We start from the raw sequence: 25125 nt of genomic DNA, 5'->3' as shown, positions 1-25125 counted from the left end.
TTTTATTTTTGAAGCAAGGCCACTTAATGAATGTGTAGCTCACTCATTTGACTAGCCAGCTAGCCAGGGATCCTTTCATCTTCCTCTCCCCAGAATCGGGAATAAAAATGTGTATCACCATGCTTGGCTCTTTACATGTATGCTAGAGATCCAAACTCAGGTCCTTATGCTTTTGCATCAAGCATTTTACCAACAGTACCATCTCCCTGGACACTGACAACCATGTTTTGATGTTAAGAGTTTTTGTGGAGGTGGGTTTGCACTATCTCTGTCTATCATCCATCCTAATTTATCCCTGCTAGAAGCCAAGGACCATATAAAACATGGAACAGACAGAAACCATTACCCTTTTATAAGGGGAAAAACATGTATTTGGGGCTACATTAAATATCTTGAATGTACTAACATGAGAAAAATAATTTTTACATGGACTAATTTTTTTCTTTTGATTATGTTTTCCTACTAGAAAAAACTAGAGAGGAACTTTATAGTTGGCTACAGACACTTCTCCGAAGAGCACAGTGCCTAGGACAGTGGAGTTGGTGACCTGAGACACCTAGCACTACTCTTCCATAGTAGGAGGAACACACTAGGTTCGAAGGTGTGTTAGAGGACAAGAGGCTGGGATCCTGAGGGGTCTGTGGTTCATTGCTAAATCGTACAATTTTCTGAGATGGTTGGTCTCTGTGCCTGTCCTGTATAGAACACTTCTTACAAGAGGAACTGGCTGGGTGACTGGGCGTTCTCCTTTGCTCTGTGTTGGAGGCTGGCTGGTGGCCATAGGAAGACTGAGGGGCATGGGGTGGTCGAGTTTCCCTTTGCTGGTTGAACTTTGAATCACGTAGTGTACGTTGCAGCATCATTTTCTTTTCTAATATCTCTCCAACAGCTGCCATAAGCTCCTGGGCCTCAGCAACATTGCTGTCCACATGTTTCTTTTTCACTTGCTTTGGTTGGCTCTGGGCAGTTGTGGTAGGCTTACCTTTCTTGGGAGGAGATTTCTGCTCTTTGATTGTTCTCTTGAGTTGAATCCATCGAAAAAAGCGGCTCAAAAGCTTTTGGAAGGGGCTTTCTGGAGGAACCAGTGTGGGTTTTGGAGGGGGCTGATAGTGTTTACTTCTAAATATTTCTTCTTTCTCCTTGACTCTGGTGAACTTGGGCTTTTCTTCATGCTTTCCTTTACTCTGATTTTTAGTGTCTTCACCTTGATAAGTAGGGGCCAAAACCTTGATTTGCTCCTTCTGTGAGAGTTGATGCTTTGGAGTACTAGGTTTCTGCTGCACTAGGCTATTGTCCCCTCCTACCACCACAATGTCACCTAACACCTGTGAAGCCAAAGTGTCTTTAGTAAGAAGCATGCTCCTGGAATGCTCTGGAAGGAACACAGAAGTGGTATAGACTTGTGACTGGCCTGCTGATTCTGTCTTCACATTATTTGGAGACTCACTAACAACTTTTGCTTGGTGGCTGTGTGGACTAGTCCTTTTAGACAGTAAAAGGACTTCTTTCATCTCTTTCTCTTTCTCTAGGACAGTCCCACTCTGAGAGAGTGTATCCATTAAGTTATGTGTGAGAATTTCAGAATGATGTCTGCTCTCTGGTTTGGTTGGCAGGGCCTTTGAAGACTCGTGGTCAACATCACAAGGAAGCACTCCCAGGGCTTTTTCGATATCCTTACAAGAAGAGGAGACAAGGAGAAGATTCCCTAATGATGAAGAATCCTTAATTATAACCTCTCTGAAGCATGTCTGAGATGGTTTTTCTAGAAACCCAACTACCTCAATTGATGAACTGGTCCCAGATACAGGGGTGTTTTCGAGGGGCGGGGCACACACTGCAATGGGCAAGGATTCAACACTTTTCAACTTAAAGAGATGTATGGGCTTGAGTATCTTGAGGGGTAGACTCCACCTGTGCTTCACCCAAAATCTTACAACATGTGCCTCCAAGGACTGTCGAGTGTCTGGATCAAGAAAGGCAAGTTTCTGTGAAGAGCTCACAGACTTTTCTGAACTCTTCGAGGATGCTAAATTTTTAGTTTCCATACGGATGTCAGACGTGGAAAAACCTTTGTTCATAGCAAGCCAGGATCGGCGCACACTCAGAGGGATCAGACCTTGATTGATTTGCCCTGACTTTGTGCCCAAATGAGATTTCAGGGTGTTTTCTAGATTCTTGTCTATGTGTTTTGTTAAGTCATTTCTGGAGTTGCTCTTCAAGATCTTTATTGGATTTATTTCTGACTCCAAAAGATTTGTCTCTGGCATTTTTACTGGAGGTTTTTCTAAGTACCTGATTGGATCTTTTGATATCTTTCCTAGAATAGGTCCCAAATTCTTGCCAGATTCCTTTTCTAGCTGGAATCTCACCTTTTGGCCATCCTTGCTATGTTCACCCACAGACACAAAGGGTTGTGAGCAACCAGGTTTGTCCCTGGTTTGACAAGTTGCTGTTACTATGTTCTGAAACTGCATAACATCCAGAGACTCTTGTATCTTACGAGGAAGATCCCATCGGTGTTGAATGAGCCACTTTTGTATGTGTTGCTCCAGCTTCTCCCGGAGCTCAGAGCTGATTGGAAAATTGTCAGGAAGGATAGAGACTGCCAAGTCTTGGGAAAGGTCAGGGGCCAAGACATCATAGACTTTTTGAGGTCTCTGGTCCATCAAAGGAAAAGCCAATCTACTTTCTGGTTGTTTTGCCAGTGAGGGCCTTTCTCTGTATTGTGCTTCCGTAGGGAGACACTGTGGCTTACTTTGTGACTGAGAACAAGATGTTCCATAATCCCTTGTGTAGGGTAGGGGAGAGGGTAGTAGAGCTGGGAGAGGGGATTGAAGATGGACTTGATTCAGAACTGGGGGCTGAAATTGGGGTGGAGACAGAATTAAGGGCGGAGATTGGAGGTCCAGGTAGGACAGAGGATGTGTGTGGGAAAGCACTGAAGACATTTTATCTTGCATTTGAATTGGATAAACACTTGAGATGACATTGAATAAGAAAAAGGGAGAAGGAAGAGTAGAAGAAGTCTGAGAGATCCAGGCAGCAGCCACTAGAGATTCACTGTGCAGGGAAGGGAGACCCCAGAAAAGCTGCTTGTATTTCTGTTGAAAATGGTCTCCCAAGATCTTGGGATATGATAGTTTCTGAGTGGCCATCTGCTGTTCTGATTTTTCTTCCAGGTTCCAGAAGGGTGGCAGGGTAGTGCTGTCTTGCTTAGTACTTAGTGACCTAGACATGTTTCCTAAAGAATTCAAATGGTGTCCTGGGCTAATTTCTTCTAGAAATAATCCATCTTTTCCTTTTTCTTTCAGCTTTTTCAGGCCTTTTTCTTTCGGCTTTTTCAGGCCATCTCCACAAGCTGGAAATTAGGAGACTGGGTTATGATAGTGGAAGGTGAGGTGTAGGTCTTTTACAGTAATCTAAATTTGTGGGTACCCCATTAGAAAAGATTATGAGATGAGACTCTAGAGCCTGCTCATTAGCATTCAAAGTCATGTGATCCATGATCAATAGGGTTCACAAGGTAGAGGTATATACAGCACTTAATCATTTATAAGAGCTCCCATAGCTGTCACCCTCTGTGATCCTTCTAACTGACCTATGAGAGAAAGGATGGAGTCAACTCAAAAAAGAATCAGCTTTACTCCAGGTCCTACCTCCAAACCCTGGTAACATTGTTCCTAATAGTCCAGAGACTTCCCTGTTAGGAACTCCAGTCAGCTGATTCATCACATCTTTCTTCTAAGACAGGAACCTGAGTATGGTACTTAGTTCCTTCCCAAGAACCTCCCCACTTAGGCCTCTGCAACTCACTTGGGAAAAAAAAAAAAAAAAAAAAAAAAAAAAACGGTGTTAGCTCCTCACAGGCAAGTGAATGGCAGAGACTGACTTACCTTTGGGATCTTTCCAAAAAAAAGTCCTAAACTTTTTCCTGCACCGGCTCTGACAGGTCATCTGCAGCTGAGGCTGAGAAATGAGAGAGAGAGAGAGAGAGGTTTTAATTCTCTAGAGAAGCTGAAGATACTCATGAATTTTTAAATTGATATGGGATTAATGTTGTTTTGTATGTATGTGAGGTGGTGTGTGTGTGTGTGTGTGTGTGTGTGTGTTATGTGCCTGGTGACTAACAGAGATGAGAATAGTGTGTTGGATCTCCTGTAACTAGAGTATAGGTAGATGTGGGCTATGAATTCTGGTAAGCAAACTTGGTTCCTCTGGAAGAACAGCAAGTGCTCTTAAATGCTAAGATATCTCCCCAGCCCTGCTGGCCTGGAATTAACTATATAAACCAGGTTAGCCTTGAGCCCACAGAAATCTACTTACCTCTGCCTTCCATGTACTGAGTTTAAAGAAGTGTGCCACCAAGCTTGGCTGGTGGTTCTGGTTTTTGTTGTTTTAACTTCACATTTTTAAAGTGAGTTAGAACACCTCTCTCTCTTTCTCTCTCTCTCTCTCTCTCTCTCTCTCTCTCTCTCTCTCTCTCTCTCTCTCGCTCTGTGTGTGTGTCTGTCTGTCTGTCTGTCTGCCTGCCTCTGTCTCCCTCTTTCTCTCTCTCTCTAGTGTGTATACAAATGTATATGAATATGAGAGACCAGAGATCCATGCCAGTATTTTTCTATCACTCTGTCTAATTTTTAAAGACAGAATCTCTTTCTAACCCTGGTACTTACTGATACAGTTAGACTGGCTGTCCATCAAGCTTCAGGGATCCTTCTGTAATTGTTTCCCAGCACCAAGACTACAGGCACATATCACTATGCCCAGTTTCCTAACTGGATGCTGAGTTTATGAACACAAATCATGATTGCAAAACAAGCCCTTTACTTACTGAGAACTTTTTCCCAACCAGTTTTCATTGTTTAAGAAATATAAAGGGGGAGCTGTGGAGATGACCTAGTGGGTAAGAACATTGCTGTGTAAGGACCTAAGTTCAGGTCGCCAAAAGCCACATAGTTGCACATGTACCTGTGACCCCAGTGCTAAGGGAGGCAAAGACAGGAGAGGGTCTGAACTTGGGGCTAGGCTGGGAGACACCAAATTCCAGAGATCCTCTTCTGTCTCTGTCTCCCATAGCACTGGGGCTGCATGGACTCTGTCTAATGAAATTAAGAAGAGGGTTATAGAGCATAAGAACACCTGATATTCTTTGGTCTCCTGATAGATGCACAGGCATAAATAATGTGAGGCCAACCATGGATGCCTACTGTCACTGCTCTGCCCCAGAGTCAAATCTCTATAGTTACTTCATAGTTGCCAGGTAGAATTCTGCTTCTTGAAGCCAGATGTCACTCTGGCCTCTGATCTAATATCTTTTGAGGCTCAGCACAGCCCTCAGATCATCACAGAGAAAAGGACTGTATAGGAGAAGGGAACATGTGAACCAGTGCTCAATGTTTATCCAGTGCCTGATATAGATGTCCCCAACTATATCAAGAATGCAGATCCTATCAATGACTATAACATTCAAGCCCGCACTGGCACACCAGAACACCCTGCAGATACACTGCAAGTTCCAGATGCTCTGGTGACTACTCTCAACCCTATTCTTTCTAGAGATGGCTCCCCAGCCATCTCTCTACTTGATTTGGAAAAGTAGAAATTTATGATGAAATGTGTTGTTGAGGCAGAGGAGATAAGCAAAAGGACCCATGTGACATGTAAGACAAAAAGAGGCTTGTGGAGAGTTGGGGAGCAGAAGTTAAGAAGGGAGATGAGGGAGGAGAGGGGGTGGAAGACAGCAGACAATCAACAAAAACAAAGTTTGCTTGAAGATCCCATTATTAAACCGAGTACTTTGTATGATAATTTAAAAATTAAGAGACATGCAGAGAGGGTTTGGGATGGGTAGGAAGAAGGAAGTGAAAGGGGAGACAGAGGGAGACATGGAGGGAAGGAGAGGAGAGAGAGAGGAGAGAGAGGAGAGAGGGGAGAGAGGGGAGAGAGAGAGAGAGAGAGAGAGAGAGAGAGAGAGAGAGAGAGAGAGAGAGAGAAAGCGAATTTTCTGTTTGGTTATATGATTAGATTGAGAATTTTTACCCTCCTGGTGAACTTCATATTTGGTAAAGGTGAAGATAGATGACTCTCAAGGAAGGGAAGTAGCAGGATGTAGAGCCCCAGTCCACACACAAAGGCAAGGATCACGTCCATGGCCCACATAGTGGAGTTGAGGCTTAGCCATGTGGTGTATATGCTTTCCAGAATAGAGGGAAGATTCTCCATCTGAATCAAACTGGTGGGAGTTCTCCCTGGGAGGTGAAGGATAACCCAGGCCCATGTCACAGATCTGGGGACTTCCCATCACAAAGCCAGGACTCCACATCACAAAGGGCTTCTGAGAGTGGGGGAGGGGCAACTCAGACAAATTCTCCCTCAGCCTTCTGGGTACTCCTTTCAACTTTACCTACTCCAACTTTTTTTTTTATGTTCTATTAACCACTCCCTCCCCCAAGGAATTAATATATTATCTGGTTCCTGTAATATATATGGATCTTAGCTTGAGGTCTTTTAAAGCCAGGTTTTTTGTTTGTTCATTTTTTATTTTGTTTTACATTTTTCTTTTCAAGACATGGTTTCACTGTATAACAACCTTTGATGTCTTGGAACTAGCTCTGTAGACCAGGTTGGCCTCAAGCTTACAGGGATTTGCTTGCCTCAGCCTCCCTAGTGCTGGAATTAAAGGCATGTTCCATCACCATCACACTTAAGACCAGTCTTAAAGTCCTTAAAAAATTTTAGACTGGGAGATGGAGAGATAGCTCAAGTGACTAAGAACACTTACTCAAACATGAAGATTTGAGTTCAGACACTAGGAGAGGTTTATAGAACATAAGAACACCTAATAGTCTTTGATCTCCTGATAGATGCTAGCCATCTCTGCCAGCTCTCATAATCCCAGCTCAAAGGGGAGTAGACAAATAAGAATCTCTCTCTGGGGCCTGCTGGACTCCAGCCTACTAGAAAGCACAACCCTCCTCATACAATCACACATACACACATACAATTATATGTGTAGGCATGCACGAGCGCGCTAGGTGCTTTCTCTGCCTCTCTGAGCTAGCAGGCTTTTACCCCAGCATCTGGCTCCTCAGTCTTTATCAGTAAAATTAGTAAAATTAGTAAAATTGAATGACTGAGATTTTGTTAAAAACAACACTGAATAAAAATTAAATATATTTTCCTTAGATATGTGACTATTAGAAGGCATTCATACTTCAGTGATCTGTTTTTGTTTTTATTTTTTTATTCTGGGGATGAATACAGTGACTTGTTCATACAAACCAAGGTCTGTACTACTGAACTACATCCACGAATGTTTTTATTTTTTATTTTGAGACTAGATATCACCAAGTTGCTCAGAATGTTCTTGAACTTGTGATCATTCCATCTCAGTTACCCAATTAACTGGGATTAACAGCTGTACTTCCAGGCCTCGATCTTCTGAGCATCTTTTAATACTTTTCATAATCATATTTTAAATTTTTATGGCAAATACCACATTAATATACCTTTAATAAAGTGTGTGTGTGTGTGTGTGTGTGTGTGTGTGTGTGTGTGTGTGGATCATAGGACAACTTTCAAGACAGTTTTCATATATCTTGCTGAGACAGAATCTTTCTCTTGTTTCTGCTGCTGCATTGTGAAACTGTGTACTCCAGAAGTCTACAGGCTTCTGAGAAACTCCATTTTTGCCTGCCATGTAAACAGAGCAGTGTTGAGGCTGTAGATATATACCATATGTGGATGTTTACATGGATTCTGGAAATCAAACTCAAGTTGTCAAACACTTTTACCTGCTGAGCCACCGCCTCTGCTCTTAATTTATTTTAATAAACATGAAAATAATAGAAAACACCTTTGTTGTCAAATTCTTGGGAACTCTAGGTTTGAAATAAAATGTCTTTGAAGGTTAAATGTACTTTCTACTTTAAAAGTTTCCTATGAAACATAAATGATACACCATTTGATTAAATCAGTTTTATATTTACAGTTTCCACATTAACTCACAGCTATATAAAGCAATTCCCAAAGTAAAACACACTCAAGTCAGACAAAGGAAAAGTTAAGCATTTCCCAGTCAAAGTCCCTTCAAGCCCCAGCTGTCACCTTCAAGTCCAGTTGCTCTTGGCTTGTATCCAGCCAAGATCTCCACAGATAGCAAGCACCTCAGAGAAAGACTATGCTGGTATTAAGGGTGGTGGTTAGGTTAATATGAAAATGTTGAGAGGAAAGAGACAAATGGAAATGAATGTGATCAAAACACATTGCATATATGTGTGACAGAGTCATGATGAAATCCACATTTTATATAAATAGTATTAATTTAAAAAAAATTAAGATAAAAAGACTAGGCTAGTTGAACAATTGACTTTAAATTTTTATAAACATAGTATATATTTTAATACATATTTGTGCTTTTTCTATTCAAGTTAAAATGAAATTTTAAAAATGAATGATAAAATATGAAGGAAATAAAAAATGACTATAATTAGAAATAATAGATTTAGTCATTAATATAACCTGTTACTTAGCAAACATGGATCAGTATTGACAATGTAACATAAAACAATAAAAATAAACATTACTGAAATTTAAATGCTAAAACTGCATTAGAGATATTATGGAAGAGATAGGCCTTGTGACTTGAAAGATGAAGGGGCATGATCTGAAGGTAGAGAGGATGAGAGGAGGATTGGGGGCAGTGGAGTTGAGTAGCCACAAGCAGAGTGTTGTATATCACAGTGAAATCATTTCTTTGTATGCCCACCAAAAATTAATCTTAAAAAGTAAACTTATTAAAAATTGAAAAAGATACACATTAACCATGTACTTTGGAAACAAATTTACAAGTTTTCACTGCCTAGAAATTCCCATAAGAGCAACTTAATTATTCATAAGGCACTTAAAAATTATAACATTAACAGATAAAATAATAAAACAGCACTTGTAACAATACAGAATTATAGGAAATGAGAAGTTTTTATTTTTCTACCTCTACATTATTTTCTATCTCATCACTTTTCTTTCCTCAGTCACCAATAGAACTTTCTGATTTACTGTAAATGTAAAGCATATCCAGGAGAGTAACAGCATAATGAAGACACTGCATACTGACTCTGACAGGTCTACCCCACGGCTTCAGTTTTTGCAGTCCTCATCCATCTGACCTGTATCCCTCACATAGATTAACTAAAGCGTATTCATCACAGCCTCTCATTTCGTCCATCAGTACATTAATTTATCTCTAGGTATTAACTGTTTCCTTTTTAAATTAACACACCTTAAGAAACTAACCAGAACTACTACTTTCAACCAAAATCCAGTTAGTGTTCAGTTTTTCCCTGGTTATTTTACATAAATTTTCACATTATAACAACAACAACAACAACAAAGAAAACAAACAACAACAACAACAACAACAAAAAAGATCTGCTTAGATTATAAAGCTACAATTGTCTTTAGTGCATTTTTTTCTTCTATCTTTTCCCTTTACAGTTCATTTTTGAAGAAACAGTGTGATTGTGATGTCATGGCTGTGTTTAACACTATGCTCTGTCTGCAGCAGCTGCTGTGAACCTGCAAGTCATATTCTTTTTGCTGCTGGTTCCAGCACTCTGAGGAAACAGGCAAAAAGCCTCTGCTGCAACTGGTGATTCTCATGCTGTACCGACTTGTTTGATTGAACTCCAGAGGGCAGTACTGAGGGCATAGCAAGAAACTATTGTTAAGCACACATAAGCTTCCTGCATTCCAAGTCAGGGCTCAGTGGATCTAAAACAGATTTTGCAGGATGCCTGAAGGAAACTTGTTCTGGGTGAAAGGAAAAACGTTTGCAAAAGCTCTGCAGCTATACCTGAAGGACTGCAGGGCCTTACAGTTGGGGAGACCTAGAGTGGAGAGACTATAGGAAATGATATCTGAAAGTACCTAGAGTATGCAGGATGGTGCAAGCTGTTATGAGGACCATGGATAAGGAAGCGACTGGGAGCTTTGCATGGAGGAGTGAGACTGACTGCTTTTAAAGGATCACTGTGTTGCTGACTTATAAATAGGCAGCATCTGGGAGACCAATAAGGCTGAAACTGTAATTTTCTGGGATGGCTGATATAATCTGTTTTGGGAAGATGTATATAGTTCATGTCTTTTATTTCAGGGGAATTCATCAACAATTGTTTTGCAGACTCTTAATGTGCCTTTCAGTCTACTTATAAAATTAGATATGATCCTAAATAACCATTACATAGTAGAAGAAGGAACATGACAAATCTAAGAACAGAAGTGTCCAGAGAAGGCAAGCTAGGGCTAGGAGTTACAGACTTTTTGGTTTTCTTTCTATTTTTGTTTCCTTGTTTGCTTGCTTGCTTATTTTGTTTTGGATTGGTTTGATTTTTCTTAATTTTCTTTTATAGGGGCACTGCAGGGGTGAGGGGAGGATATAATGGTACTGGGAGCTGAGTAAAATTGGAGTGCATGATGTGAAATTACAAAAGATTCAATAAAGAAATTATGTTAAATAAAAACAAGACAAAAAAGAATGGGATACATTTCTCTTTGGGACTGTCACAAATGCAAATAAATTTTACAATTATATTTAATTTTATTCTTGAAATTATTCAAACATAAAATCCTATTTTTCACCAATAAAAGACAGCATATCTGTGTTAATTCAGCTTTCTGTTACTGTAACAAGTACAGTAACAAATACTTGTTACTTTTATACATGCAAGATAGTAGATATTTGTTCCTGTGGGGGTGGCAATGAATTGAGAAAGAGAAGATGTAATTAATGGAAGAGAAAGAGCAAGGTCAAAGGTTGTGTGAGGGTTTTAAACACAGAAGAAACTGGGAGGATGGGCCAGCAGCCTCCACAGGTTGGAGGAAAAAGAAGTATGCAGGGACATTTAGTATGGGTCATATGTAGTGTGTAGTACCGATGCCAATGTTATCCAGTGGGAAATGTTTATATTGTTCTTTGTGTGTGTCTGTTTGTGCTCACATCTGTGTGTCTTCCTCAATTGCTCTTTACTTTATCTTTCTGAGTGTCTCAGTCAACCTGGAGATTGCTAATGCAGCCAAATTGGCTGGCCAGCAAGCCCATGGATGTTCCTGTTTTTCTTCCTTGGCACTGTGATAACAAGCACAAGCAGCTTCACCTCGCTTTTAACATAGGTACTAGGGGTGGTTTTCAGTCATTCTGCTACCATAGCAAGCCCTTTACCAACTGAGCCATCTCTCCAACCCCCCCCCAGCCCCCATTTACATAGATTCCAAGTACATTAAATCCAACATCTGTTCTTACAATTTACAATACCTATTTCAGAATACTCTGTGGATATATATTGATTAAATATTCTAATTTAAAATTTGTATTTAATTTTTAGTACCTCTTTTCAGTAGTTTTCTGAAGGAATCTTAGTTACTTATGAAAATTATTATAAGTTAACCAAGAGTTTAAGATTTGTCATTCAAAGTTACCTATATAATCATTTTTTTTCTAAAATATATTTACTTTTTGACTTACTTTATGTCACAACTTTAACATTATTTTTTTCATTACCCTGAATCCAATTTTTATTTAAGAAACCCCAAGAAAAACTAAATTTGGGCACAGCCTATAACATTCTGAGAAGTAAACAAGTTTATTTCATGATAACACCCAATCTCATGTTCCACATGGGAGAACAAAAGCTGGTTGTCAACAGTACAGTTCTGTCAATCACAAGTTCCTATGTCCTATGCCCATTTTTCACTCTCCCTGAAGAGGAATTTGAACTTCACATTTTGCAAAGACCTTCACTACTTGAAGTGATAAGTGTTTACATTAGACAAAATTCTGCTTTAAAAAAAATCAAATTCCCAGGGATATTAACCCATCCTTGGAGCATGTTAAGGACATTTTACATCCTTTTATCCTCAATTCTTTAGGGACCACTTTTAGGCAGAGTGCCAGGTGGAGAGTGTATGGGAGGTAGAATGTGTATCTAAATAACTTTCTTCTGGAGAGATTCCCCAATCAGTCTCCTACTGTGAATCAAGAGACTTGCCTGTTTTAGGGTTGTCAATAGCATGCTTTTGGCACCCAGGATCAGAAAGAATGGTCAAGACCTTTCTAAAATTGTTTAGACTGACCCCACATTTCTTCAGTCTGTTAAGGACTGGGAAAGAAAGGGGCATGTTAGAGCTCTTTTGTCTCAGGTTTTCCTTTTCCACCTTTGTCTTACCCCACCCTACACACACACACACACACACACACACACACACACCTGTGTATTTTAGTTATCTCACCATGGAGGGAGGACCCATCTGCTCTAAGAGAGAACATGGCCTGATTTCTTCAGCCTGTGAGATCTGGTCTCCTAGAATTACCAGCATCTTAGACTGACAGGCTCATAATCTAACACCCATTGTTCTTCTGTGAGTCAATGAGCTCACCTATCTTTAGAATTGTCTATCATATGCCCTTTGGAATCAAGAATCTGAAAAAGAAATAGAAATGATCAAAACCTTTCTAAAATTATTAAGAAACCCAAGATATCTTTTGCTTGGATCTAGTCAGATAAGTGTAGATCTCATGCCTCACCAAAGAAATATCGCTTTGCAGCAGAGACTATTATAGAAAATCGCAACTGATAAAAATGTAGAAAACAAGAAATTCTGTGGTGCCCAGTTCCAACTGATACATTTACAGCACAATTCCTACATTTCCTACACCTTATGTTCTGAGATAATTGAAGAAGAGGGTGTGGAAAGATTGTAAGAGCCAGAGGAATAGTAACTTTCTTGTGACATGAGTCTCCTAGAAATGTCAGAGAAGCCACACCCATGAAGTCTCATCAACATAACTGCCTGAACAAGACCAGAACAATGTTAACACTAATGAACATGCTAACATAGAAAAGGAAAAGCTCAGGAGCTTCAACCCTAGACAAAGCTATGGGCAACTGGGGAATACTGAGGAAGAGAGAGATGAACTTTTCTGGCCAAGAATCCCCTAGTTGGTTACCCAATACCAAATGGTCATCCCTGAAATAATATACATACAGGTAATATTACAGAGATGAAGCAGGCTTTATTTATTTATGCATTTAGGAATATATATATATATATATATATATATATGTGTGTGTGTGTGTGTGTGTGTGGTGTGTGTGTGTGTGTGTATGTATGTATGTATGTATGTATGTATGTATGTATAAGAACTGGTTTTAAATGAGGCCATGAATTTGAGAGAACATGTGATGGGTTAGAGGGAGGAATAGAAAGACAAGACGTGAAGAAATTGTAACTTCAAAACATTTTTTAAAATTATTAAAAAATAGAAATCACAGAACTGAGAAGCTAGAAATACCAGGTGTTACTTTCCTCATAATGTGAATTAAATGTCTATTTTATTAAAATAAACAAAAATAATAATCTAGCAGATACAGCAGAGTGAATTCCATATGTCAAAAGCTCACAAAAGTACACCACTATGTTGACAATAAACCCATAAAATAAGAATCAGACATCAGTTTTTGTTTCTGAAACCCTAATAGATGAACATTCCGCCTATCAATATACAGTGATGAGAAAATTCATCCAGGATACACCAAACAACATTTTAGTGTTCCGTGAATAAATCTTCAGACTACTGGATGGAGGAAAATATAAATTAAAATAAATATAGGTTAAGATTCATTCAGATTTCAGTTATGTAGGAAAATCTATAAATTGTAAAGTCAATTTTTTGACAGTAGTACTTGAAAATAGTTCTACCAGATTCAAATTTGAATCAAAAGCTGCATTGAACTTCTCACCAGAATTAATGTTATAAAAATTATGTATAATTTGTGTTAAGCAGCTCCTAATTTGGAAAAACAGATTGCATCCTTAAAGTGAACTAGTCACTTCTATTTATCAAGCTTCAGGCAGTCTTTCATATATATCATGTTTACTTTTTCCTACAGAAAACTAGTTATATCAACATAAATGTCCCTTAATATTATATGATTATCTTCTGCTTATCCTGCAGAAAGAATCTCAAATGAGAAACAGACTATTATGTTGTTAATTTATGGAGACCTGGTGTATCTTTATAATGTAAACACAATCTATTAACATTCTAGTTTCACTTTTAAAGGTCTTTGTAAAAAAAAAAAAGTCATAGTTTCAAAACCTCATGTTCCTATTATGCAGTCTATGTAATTTCCAGGAGAATATATCAAAATGCATTTCTTTTCATGTATATATGTTGCCTTAAGTACTATGAATTCTGAAAAACTGTAATTGAGACTTTTATTTTGATTTTGGTATAATGGTGATAGAGAAGGATATTCTCCTAAAATGTTTTTTATAAATGTAAAGTGAGAAGAAAGAAAAGATATAATTTGGGCCCACTGAGATGGCTCAGCAGGTAAAGGTATAAACCTGGCTAGAACCTACATAAAGTTGGAAAGAGAGAATCAACTCCCAAAGTTGAACTCCAACCTCCATATAAGCATCATGTACTTATACACATATATACACAATAGTAGTAAAACATTTTTTAAAGATTCAATTTGATATTCTGATATTTATAAATTATTCTGATAAATATGAGAGTAAATAAAAGAAAAAATCATAGGATAGTGTATTAACATAGAGAACATTTGAAAACTTCAGCTATTCTTCTCAGTAAGCCATAGTTACTAGTATAAAAATGAGTAGAGATATAGAAGATGCAAATATCTAGCAATTGTAAATCTCTGTTTGTACTTATCCTTATCTGTATATCACTCAACCCAGTGAGTTAGCATAATACATCTTTTGTCTGGTCCTTATAGAACAGTAACAAGATAGATTACAACATTCAAAGGCAGAGGGAATTTTTTCCATTTATTATTTAAATTAGAAACAACACTGTTTTACATGTCAATTCCAGTTCTTTCTCCCTCCCTCCCTCCCCTGCCCCCAACTAACACCCTATCCCAAACCCTTTCTGCTCCCCAAGGAGGGGGAGGCTTTCCATGGGGGAATCTTCAGAGTCTGTCATATCCTTTTGAGCAGGGCCTTGGCCCCCAGCTGTGTGTCTAGGCTGAGAGAATATTCCTCTATGTGGAATGGGCTCCCAAAGTCCATTCGTACACTAGGGATAAATACTGATACACTACCAGAGGCCCTATAGATTTCCGAGACCTCCTCACTGACACCCACATTCATGGGGTGTAAAGAGTCTTATGCTGGTTTCCCAGCTATCAGTCTGGGGTCCGTGAGCTCCCCCTTCTTCAGGTCAGCTGTTTCTGTGGGTTTCACTAGCCTGGTCTTGACCCCTTTGCTCATCACTCCTCTAAATATGGAGTCACAACTAGATAGATAACAGGGAGTTTATTAGGTGATAGTACTCACACAATGTAGCCAGTGTCCAGGTTTGAACAAGATGCCTTCTAGTCTGCACAGCCAGGTGGAAGGGAGAAAAAAGGACCCATGTGCACACCTCCCTCTTACTTAAACCTGTGCTAAATCCCTCTGACCATACCCAAGCGGGTGTGGTCAGTGGCACCTATGGCCAGCCCCAAGCAGGCATGGCCAGCAGTACCTCTAAACAGGTTTCCCCCTATACTCCTCCCTCTCTGCAACTGGATTCCAGCTTAGTTCAAGGTTTAGCTATGGGTGTCTGCTTCTACTTCCATCAGCTGCTGCATGAAGGCTCTAGGATGGCATACAAGGTAGTCATCAATCTAATTATCAGGGCAGGGCATTTATGGAAGCCTCTCCACTGTTGCTTAGATTGCTAGTTTGTGTCATCCTTGTAGATCTCTGGACATTTCCCTAGTGCCTGATTTCTCTTTAACCTATAATGGCTCCCTCTATTATGGTATCACTTATCTTGCTCTCCTCTGTTCTTCCCTGACTCAACTTTCCTGCTCCCTCATGTCCTCCTCTCCCCTCCTCTTCTCCCCTTCTCTTTCTCCTAGCTCCCCCTCCCCTCCCCCATGATCCGAATTTGCTCAGGAGATCTTGTCCCTTTCCCCTTCTCTGGGGACCATGTACTCTCTTAGAGTCCTCCTTGTTTCCTAGCTTCTCTGGTGGTATGGATTGTGGGCTGGTATACCTTTGCTATATGTAAAATCCATATATGAGTGAGTACATACCATGTTTGTCTCTTTGTGACTGGGCTTCATTGCTCAGAATGGTTTCTTCTAGTTCCATCAGTTTGCCTGCAAATTTCAAGATTCCATTGTTTTTCCAGTGAGTAGTACTCCATTGTATAAATGTACCACATTTCGTCCATTCATTCTTCAGTTGAGGGGAATCTAGATTGTTTCCAGGTTCTGGCTACTACAAATAATGCTGCTATGAACTTGGTTGAACAGATATCCTTGTTGTATGAATGTGCATCTTTTGGGTATATGCCTAAGAGTGGAATTGCTGGAACTTGTGATAAACTGATTCCCATTTTCCTGAGGAATCTCCATACTGATTTCCAAAGTGGCTGTTCAAGTTGGCACTCCCACCAACAGTGGATGATTGTTCCCCTTTCTCCACATCCTCTCCAGTATAAACTGTCATTGGTGTTTTTTATTTTAGCCATTCTGACAGGAGTAAGATGGTTGTTTTGATTTGCATTTCCCTGGTGGCTAAGGATATTGAGCACTTTCTTAAGAATCTATCAGCCATTTTAGAGGAAAATTCTCCTCTATTGAGAATTTTCTATGTTGTAGGTAGAAGGAATTTTTACACTTATAAAAATTTTAAATGATACAGTTTTTTCTTTATTGATGTCATAAATTCCATTATGTATATGTACCTTGTATTCATTATCCACTAATCTGTTAACTAACATCTAGCCTAGTTCCATTTCTTAGCTATTGTGAATAGAGCAGCAGTCAACCTGACTATCCAAGTATTATTGTGGTAGAGCTTAGAGTCCATTTGATATACCCAGGAGTGGTATAGCTGATTCATTCTCATATAATTTATTATAGAAATGGATAATATGCTGAGATAGTTATTTTTAAAATAGTTTTATCTTTTAATTTTCATGATAAGGATATGATTAATTTACCCACCAACAAAGCAGTTTTCTACTGTTTTGAGATTGACAGTATACTTTACTGTCCTGACCTGCAGGACATCAACCTGGGGCAAGAGAGTGAAGGATAGGGAATGGGGACAAGAGACGCAGAAAGAACGAACGACCACAAGACAGGATTCTGATCAAGTGGCAAACTTTACTTTTCTCAGGCTAGCTTATATAGTCAGGATATAGGGAGGGGCAGAATGGGTTGTTTGTACACCAGGTGTTGGTATAGGCAGAATATTAGGAAGCCAAAAAGAGATGTTTGGCAGGGTAAAGAGTTCATGAGTAAACGGTCCAGGGAGGGTTGCCTAGGTGACTGAGCCTGTAGGTGGAGGACTGGGTCAGGTTGTTTCTTTTCTTGAGCTGAGGTTCTAAGGAGCTGCTATGTAAAGGTTAAAACTATGTAGCCTGCCAAGCATGGCCTAGGATCTCATGTTAAGCCCTGAAATTTGGCTCCCAATACTTTACCAGTGAGTTTTATAATTTCTCTGTTTTCATGCAATTATTGATATCCACTTTCCAGGTAGTAAAAGTGTTGGTAAATTCCATTAGCATTTGTTTTTCTTAGCTTCCTTTACGTTCCATCATTCTGAAACACCGAAATTCTGATTATAGTATTCTTGATTTACTTTTTTTCTTTGGAGATTTTGAATTTATCATCACACTCCTTCTGCTTTGTTAGATTTCTACTCAACAAACAAATTTACTCACTAAAATGGCAGTAAAGGAGTCCCTTGTATGTAACATTTTGCCTTTTCCCCTTTGCCTCTAACTGTGACAGTTCAAGTGATGTGTCTCAGTATGAGTTTCTACTGTTTGAGCTAGCTGGATCTGGAATTCCAGTTTCTTCTCCATTCTTGGAAGGTTTTCTGCCACTATAATTTTTAGTATGCTTCCTATCTCTCTCTGCCTCTTTTTTTCCTTCTGATACACTAATGATGAATATGTTAATCAACTTAATGTTGTTTTGCATGACTATTCAGCTTTTCCATTATTCTTTCTTTTTATCATTCATACAGGATTGTTTCCAGTGACCTACCCTATAGCTCAGTAATTCTTTTCTCTGTTTGACCTAGACTAATACTCAAATCATCTGTCAAAGTTTTCTGTTCAGTTACAATACTTTTCAGTTCTGTCGTTTTTCTGATTCCTTGAAAACACTTTTTAGGTAACTACCTGTAGAACCATCTTGATTGTCTGTGTCTGACAATTTCTTATATGAAACAAAGTAGTGGAATTTTGACTTTTTATATGTTAAATAATGTTTTTCCTAATCCTTTGAGTTGTCACTCCTTTGCTCTTAATCAGCTGCTCACAAATGATGGGTACAATTGCTTACTATAATGTGGAATTCTTGTGTGTGTGTGGGGGGGTCTTTCTGCTCTTCTGTGATGTCCTCATTCAATGCAGGTCTGTGTCTCTTGCAAATTACAGTTTAGTCTTCCATATCCATAATACTGTCTTTTTCAACTCAGAGGATTTCTTGGTCCTGCTGTTTTCCTGTCTGTGCTGTGGTCCAAAAAAGTAAGGTGATCACATGGGACACTTCACTTAGTTCCTATCTTTCAGGGATCAATTCTCTTTGTTTCTGGACATCTGACATTTGGAGAAACAGTGCTTCATGAATTTATTTAAATATTGTTTCAAGCAAGCATGTGAATTCAATGCATATTGTACCATCTTTACCTGTACTAAGTTGTTATCGGTTTTATTTTTATTTAATTCTAAAATTTATTATATAGCTAACCTACTTTCATAATTTTCCTTCAGTTTTTAAAGAAAATAAAGCACAGATTTGTTTTTTCCCAACTCATAATCATGAAATTCTTACCTGGTTTTCAGTGGGTATCAGTCTGAGGCCTTTTCTTAATTTGATTTTATTTTCGATTGTTATACTTTTGATTATATGGCTATAATAGAAATAAGACTATATGTGAATATTTAATGATCTTTTCCTGGCTTTGAAAAATGTTACCAGTTCTTTTCCTTGATTTACTTAAAATTCTTCAAAGACAAATATAATTTGTCTTTGAAGCCAATTTCTGGCTATATTAAATGATTGAATTTTGATTATCAGATTTTTAAAGAGGACTGTTACTGTTCGTGTATTTTGAAGTTTTCCATTTTGTTTATACATCTGCCATTATAGTAGTTCTTAAATAGAATTGTAGCCTGAGCATGGTCTTATGTGCCCATTACTTATTCATAAAAGCTATCCACAGAAGACTTTAGAAATGCTTTCCACTATCATTTCCTAAGAGACTATGAAGATAGCTTACCCTCTGAACCATGTCCCATGGGTGAGTAAAACTTTTCTTTATATGTAAACCTTCCATTGAAGGTTTAAAGGGCTTAAAGGGATAATTTTGAAGAGGAAATAAAACATGCCAAAATTAATCAATTTATAGCTAAAGGAGTGAAAGAACAGTGACCCTACTAAGTGACCTAGCATACTTTAGTAGATGATTCTCTACAGAAGCAGTGGTCCTCTAGGTTCCCTAAAAGGGCCCTTTATGGAACTAAATTTCATGTAATGGTGGAAGAGTGTTGGGTTTTTTTTGTTTTGTTTTGTTTTGTTTTGTTTTGTTTTTGTTTTTGGCTTTTCGAGACAGGGTTTCTCTGTATAGCTTTGGAGCCTATCCAAGCACTCGCTCTGGAGACCAGGCTGGCCTCGAACTCACAGAGATCCGCCTGCCTCTGCCTCCTGAGTGCTGGGATTAAAGGTGTGCGCTGAGATTGTTGATCTTTAAAGTATATTTTTCTGTCCTTTGGAGAACAGTCTGAGTCTCTTCCTTTCCTAGTAAAAATGCCATGCCACCATACGCATTAGTGGGGACTTGGCAAATTACCACCTGCTAGATTTGTTGATAGAAACAAGAAGTTCGGGGTAAATCCTACGAAGCAAAACAAATAGTATTCCTACTAGATCAGGAATCTATATTTAATAGTAATTGGGCTTAAGTGTTTATTGCAGGCTATTAAATTTTTATACATTCACACTGAACATTCAAGGGAATAAATATATTGGCACAGACTCTTTGAATCGAACAGTGTGCACCTTATTTATTATTCATGTGGATATTGTTTTAGCGCAGCTCTGGTCTACAGTGCTAATGAGAAATTCTACAAGCATAAGAAGCACAAACAAACATAGTATTTAGGGATATCTTTTCAAAAACAAAGAAAATTATATTTAAGTGGGGAGAGGGGATGGAAAGACACCCATTGACATATATATACATGATTATCCACCTTTGAAAAGTTATTTGTAGGATTTATTTTTCTTTTATTAGTGACAGTATGACTAATTTACTGAGCTCTTACTATTTATAGGCAGTAGTACTTTGTAAAAGTTACTCTCAGATAATCTTCACAAAATATTTAGAAAAATAAAATTGCATTCATTTCAAAGACATGAAATTTAAGATTTAGAGAGACTTAGGTTCTTGTTGTCTGGATGAAGAGGGAAAGTTTCTGATGCTTGTCCATCTCCAGGCTATCTCATATCCCAGAAGTGAGTTTCCTAATCATGTTATCATTGATATGATTGGATTGCTGCATCAGCAGAGAGGCTTATGGGGGTGCAGAACTTTTCAACTAGAAGCTAGGAGGTGGTGGTACACACCTTTAATCATAGGACTCAGGATTAAGAGGTAGATGGAGATCTGGAGATCTGAGGCCACCCAGATTTCCACATGATCCAGTCCTAAAGAGAAACAGCTCACACAAAGATGATCTCAGCACCTGGGACCACATGCCTTTAATCCCAGTACTAGAGAGGTATAAAATATAGGGTCTTTGGTAGTCAGTATCAGGGATTCTTTTTCCAGCCACATTGAGGATAAGAAGACATTGAAGTCTCAGGATTCTCCAGCCATGCTGAGGAGAGGTTACAGTCTGAGGTTTGGTGGAGCCAGGATCATATTTCAGTCTGAGGTAGAGTGAAAGCTAGTACCCAGCTACTTTGCTTTTACTTTACCTCAGACTGAACTATGATGCACAGGAAACATAGTAAGGGGTCAGGACAAGTTATAGTCTCAAGGGCACACTTCCCAGTGATTTCCTGGTTCAATTAGCTCCATCCTCCTACCTCTCATTATTTTCCCCAAACCCCAATGTATTATGAATCCATTAGACATTACTCCATTGAGTATCTCCGAGAACTCAAGATGTAATGACTTCTGGAAACTCCATTGCAGACTTCAGATGTGTGCTTTAATGACACCCTAGACATTGCTCAATCCAGGCAACAGAATTAACTATTATACTGATGGATGTCAAAATGCAACAAGAATGGGGTTCTCATTGTTCTCTATCCTATAAGAACATCAATTTTCCTATTTCTTTGAAAAATGAGAGAAGGTAAGTGGAGTTAGGTCATTTTTCAATACCAAAGTTAGTAAAAAGCCTACTCAATACTGTGGTATTCAGAACAATTGTTCTTCCATGGTGATATAAATAGAAAAGAAAAGGTAAACTATTTAGCTTCAAAGTGCTGGTTTAATTTCTAGCAAGTATAATTATTTCAGTTTCTAAGCTAAAAACATACACAAAACCTTAGCTTTACACTCTTAGCTTCCACTTCATGTCAGTCATTACAAAACAAAAATCAAAAATAAATTATATTTTTAAAGATAATGTGATTATCTATGGTTTGATAATGTCAATGCTTCCATAGAGTGGTGACCTCTTTCTTTCTTTGTTTCTTTATTCCTTTCTTTCTTTCTTTCTTTCTTTCTTTCTTTCTTTCTTTCTTTTCTGAGACCTTCAGTATCATTGTGCATACTTCCTGCCCTACTGGCACCTGGCGCCCCTGCTGACTTCTGGGTGCTTGTGACTGAAATGTGACAAGAAACTGGGGGAGGGGGGGTGTGAAAGGCAGGTAAGAATGCAAAGTGCTTCTTTATTTCCTCACTGTTGCTTCCAACTCTAGAAACAGCTTTTCACTTCTGTGACTTCAGTTTTCTTCAGAGCTGTTCTCTCTGGCTGCTGCTTCCTAGGACTCTAGCAGCAAACTTCTCTCCTGCCTCTGGCTATAAGTGGCCAAGAATTTCTGCCATTCCTCATCTGTATTTAATGGTGTTTGCTATAATTTGAGTGAGTGTCCCCTAAAGGTATATTAAAGGCTTGGTTTTCAGTTTGGTGCTATTGGCAAATGATGAAAACTTCAAAATGTGGAACTCAGTAGGAAGAGGGTATTTAGGATATTGAGGTGTTTCTGTGATACCCCAGTCATTCAGTCTCTCTCTGATTCATGGCTACTAGTTCAAGTAGTTTGCTCCTCTTACTTCCCTGACCATGCTACACACAAAGGCACAAACAGCTCAACTTTAACATATGGATTTTGAGTGACCATTCACTCAAATCATTACAGATCCCATCAAATGGTATTGTAATGGCAGAAAGCCCATGACCACACACAACCCAAGGGACAGAAGAAGTAAAGGTTGGTTTAAGAGCCCTGGACAACAGCAGCCACAGACCCTGGAGTTAAAACATTTTCTCTAAGTGTCTCTGCTTTTGTTACAATGTGAAGCTATACAGATACTTAGCCTTTTCTTCATTTGTAAATCATCAGAATGATTTCTGCCTTGAATCATTACTGATTCAGTAGTTTATTTGAAAAATTATATTAATATCACATTGCATTGCTCAGAAAAATATTTTAAGCAAAAGTAATTCTAGGAGATGTTATGCATTTTTAGGAGTAGAACTGTTTAGGATTTAAAGTGCCACTGGATTGGCAGACAAAAATGGCTACATTTTTAGGGATTCTACTTTAATCTTTAGAACTGAAAATTGAAGGACTATAAATTCTAGCTTATATTGGAATACACTTAGTATATTGTGCTTTTTTCCCTTCTAGAAATGGTTTCTTCATTTCCAGTAACATTATTTTCAGACTAGAATTTATAAACGAATAAATGTATTTGTCATGATCTACCAGCATAATAAATTCAAACTCTATTTACAAGATCATCCTGCCATAAAAAAAGCAATGTGTGATTAAAGTCCTATTACAGGGATGAAACACAGGGCTCATTGCTCAAGGAAGGATATGCGTAGGCCAGAATAAAGTCCTCTAAGTTTTAACAAATAACTTCCAAGTCTTACAGCATTTTTTACACAATTGTGTGTATGAGTATGTGCGCGCACACGCGCGCGCGCGCGCGCGCGGGCACACACACACACACACAACACTTATGTGAGTTTTACGTGTATTCTGTGTGTACAGGTACTGGAGGAGGACATAAAAAGACATCAGATCTCATGGATCTGGAGTTACAGCAGTTGTAAGTTGCTTGGTGTGGATGCTGGGAACTAAACCCAGGTCCCATGCAAGAGCAGTAAGCCCTCTTAATTTCTGAGCTATCTCTTCATCCACTCTTTTAATATGAACTTATTTTTTCCAAAGCCATGTCCTCGCTGTGGAAGACTCTGTCAGCATTTCTTTGCTCTGTAGCTAGGCTTTAGAAGCAGTGATCATTACAAACCTTAGTTCTCACTATGGCAAAACGAGATCTCTGAGGTCTAAGATGTGATATGAAACAACAGGAGTGTAAGATATAGAGCAAAGTCCACTGAATTACAGTAAGTGCAGGCTGCATGCTTGTGTAAAAGCAAAAATTGGAAATCATTGACATTTTATGGTTTTGTCTTTGTTCAGTTTAGGGAATGGGTTCCATTTTCTCATCTTTTCTCTCACCCAAGGCAGTTAACTTGTCAATCAAGAATCTACATTTCCTTAGTGAAAGAGGAATAATTTGCAAAATTCTTGTGCAAAAGTAGCTTAGTGACACCAATTAATAAGCCACGAATGGCTTAAGAAATACTGCTTATATTACTGAAATATTAAAATTAATTTTAAGGAAGACTTCTGAGTATTTTCAAAGCTGTTTCATATAGAAAAGACAGAAAATAGATATAGCTATTATTCATCCAGGATATAACCCTTTTGTGGAACTGTGTGATACCAATTACTTGGAGTCTGTTCTGTGGGTTTAGGGTTTAGAGGAGAGAAGGTTTCCTCTCTTTCCCCAGAGAGAGAGAGAGAGAGAGAGAGAGAGAGAGAGAGAGAGAGAGAGAGAGAGAGAATTGTATCTGGCCTGGGGTTACTTCTTTGCACAGTTATCTGCAATGAAATTGACTACTCATCTTTCTGGAGGACAAGACCAAGATGAGGGTAGAAAAGTACCTCAAGGTGAAAACTTCAAGAGACAGTAACCCTGATTCATAATATTTTAATGCATTTTTGGGAAAATTAAATTTAATGGAAAAAGGGGGCAGGCACCATAGAGAACAAAACAAAACTGTGTTAAAGACAGATTCTGATTTGAACAACCCACACTTACCAGTCTTACCTGACTTACCTTACCCTTTACCTGACCTCTGAGCCTTCAGATAGAGGTCCTACAAAGTAGAAGTCTGTGCCTCTGCACTCATCCATCTAGAGTCTTTTCTGGTCCATTTTTTTTTCCAGTTGAAACAAAGCAGAGTTTTCTCCGGATGCACTTCCTGCGGTTCCTCAACCAGATTATAACACCCAGCCTTTGCAATCAGAGGCTCTAGTATGGCAATGGGGTCTATAGCATGAGCCAGGTGATTCCCAGAACTCAGTGCCTGCACCCAGGTGGGAGAGGAAGCTGCAGAGATAATGGACATGGGCTCCTGTCTCCTCCCAGACTGGCATTTGACATCTGCCACCTCTAGGAACTTGGGTTGGGAGAGTCAGGGTCTGGGAGAGTCAGGGCTCAGACCTCTGAGACAGGAGTGTGTGTGTGTGTGTGTGTGTGTGTGTGTGTGTGTGTGTGTGTGTGGTGGGGGGAGGTGCACAGCAGGGAGCTGGAGAGGCAGTGGCACAGGAGTGTGTGTGTGTGTGTGTGTGTGTGTGTGTGTGTGTGGTGGCGGGGGAGGTGCACAGCAGGGAGCTGGAGAGGCAGTGGCAGTCCCGCTCAGAGCGGGAACCGGGAGTGTGTGCAGCTGGAGCAGAGGCTCCCCCTTCTGTGTGGCCAGGGGAGGGTTGGCAGCTTGAGTAACAGAAGCAGAGCCAGCAAGCCCTGAAGACAGTCAGAACACAGGCAGGACACTGG

At 39.1% G+C, this 25125-nt stretch overlaps 1 protein-coding gene across 1 annotated transcript; it reads right to left on the bottom strand.

Annotated features, from left to right (window-relative positions):
• Positions 1–485: 485 nt before the first annotated feature.
• LOC100760067 (spermatogenesis-associated protein 31) lies at positions 486–6219 on the bottom strand. Its single transcript, XM_027409611.1, has 4 exons — positions 6037–6219; positions 3894–3966; positions 2268–3328; positions 486–2177 (listed from the first exon to the last, which is right to left on the bottom strand). Exons 1-4 carry the CDS (start codon positions 6217–6219, stop codon positions 486–488), a joined length of 3009 nt encoding a protein of 1002 aa, XP_027265412.1.
• Positions 6220–25125: the final 18906 nt, after the last annotated feature.

The sequence above is a fragment of the Cricetulus griseus genome, chromosome 3 (assembly GCF_003668045.3).
Source record: "Cricetulus griseus strain 17A/GY chromosome 3, alternate assembly CriGri-PICRH-1.0, whole genome shotgun sequence".
NCBI lineage: Eukaryota > Metazoa > Chordata > Mammalia > Rodentia > Cricetidae > Cricetulus > Cricetulus griseus.
This window is presented reverse-complemented; position numbering and strand designations above follow the sequence as displayed.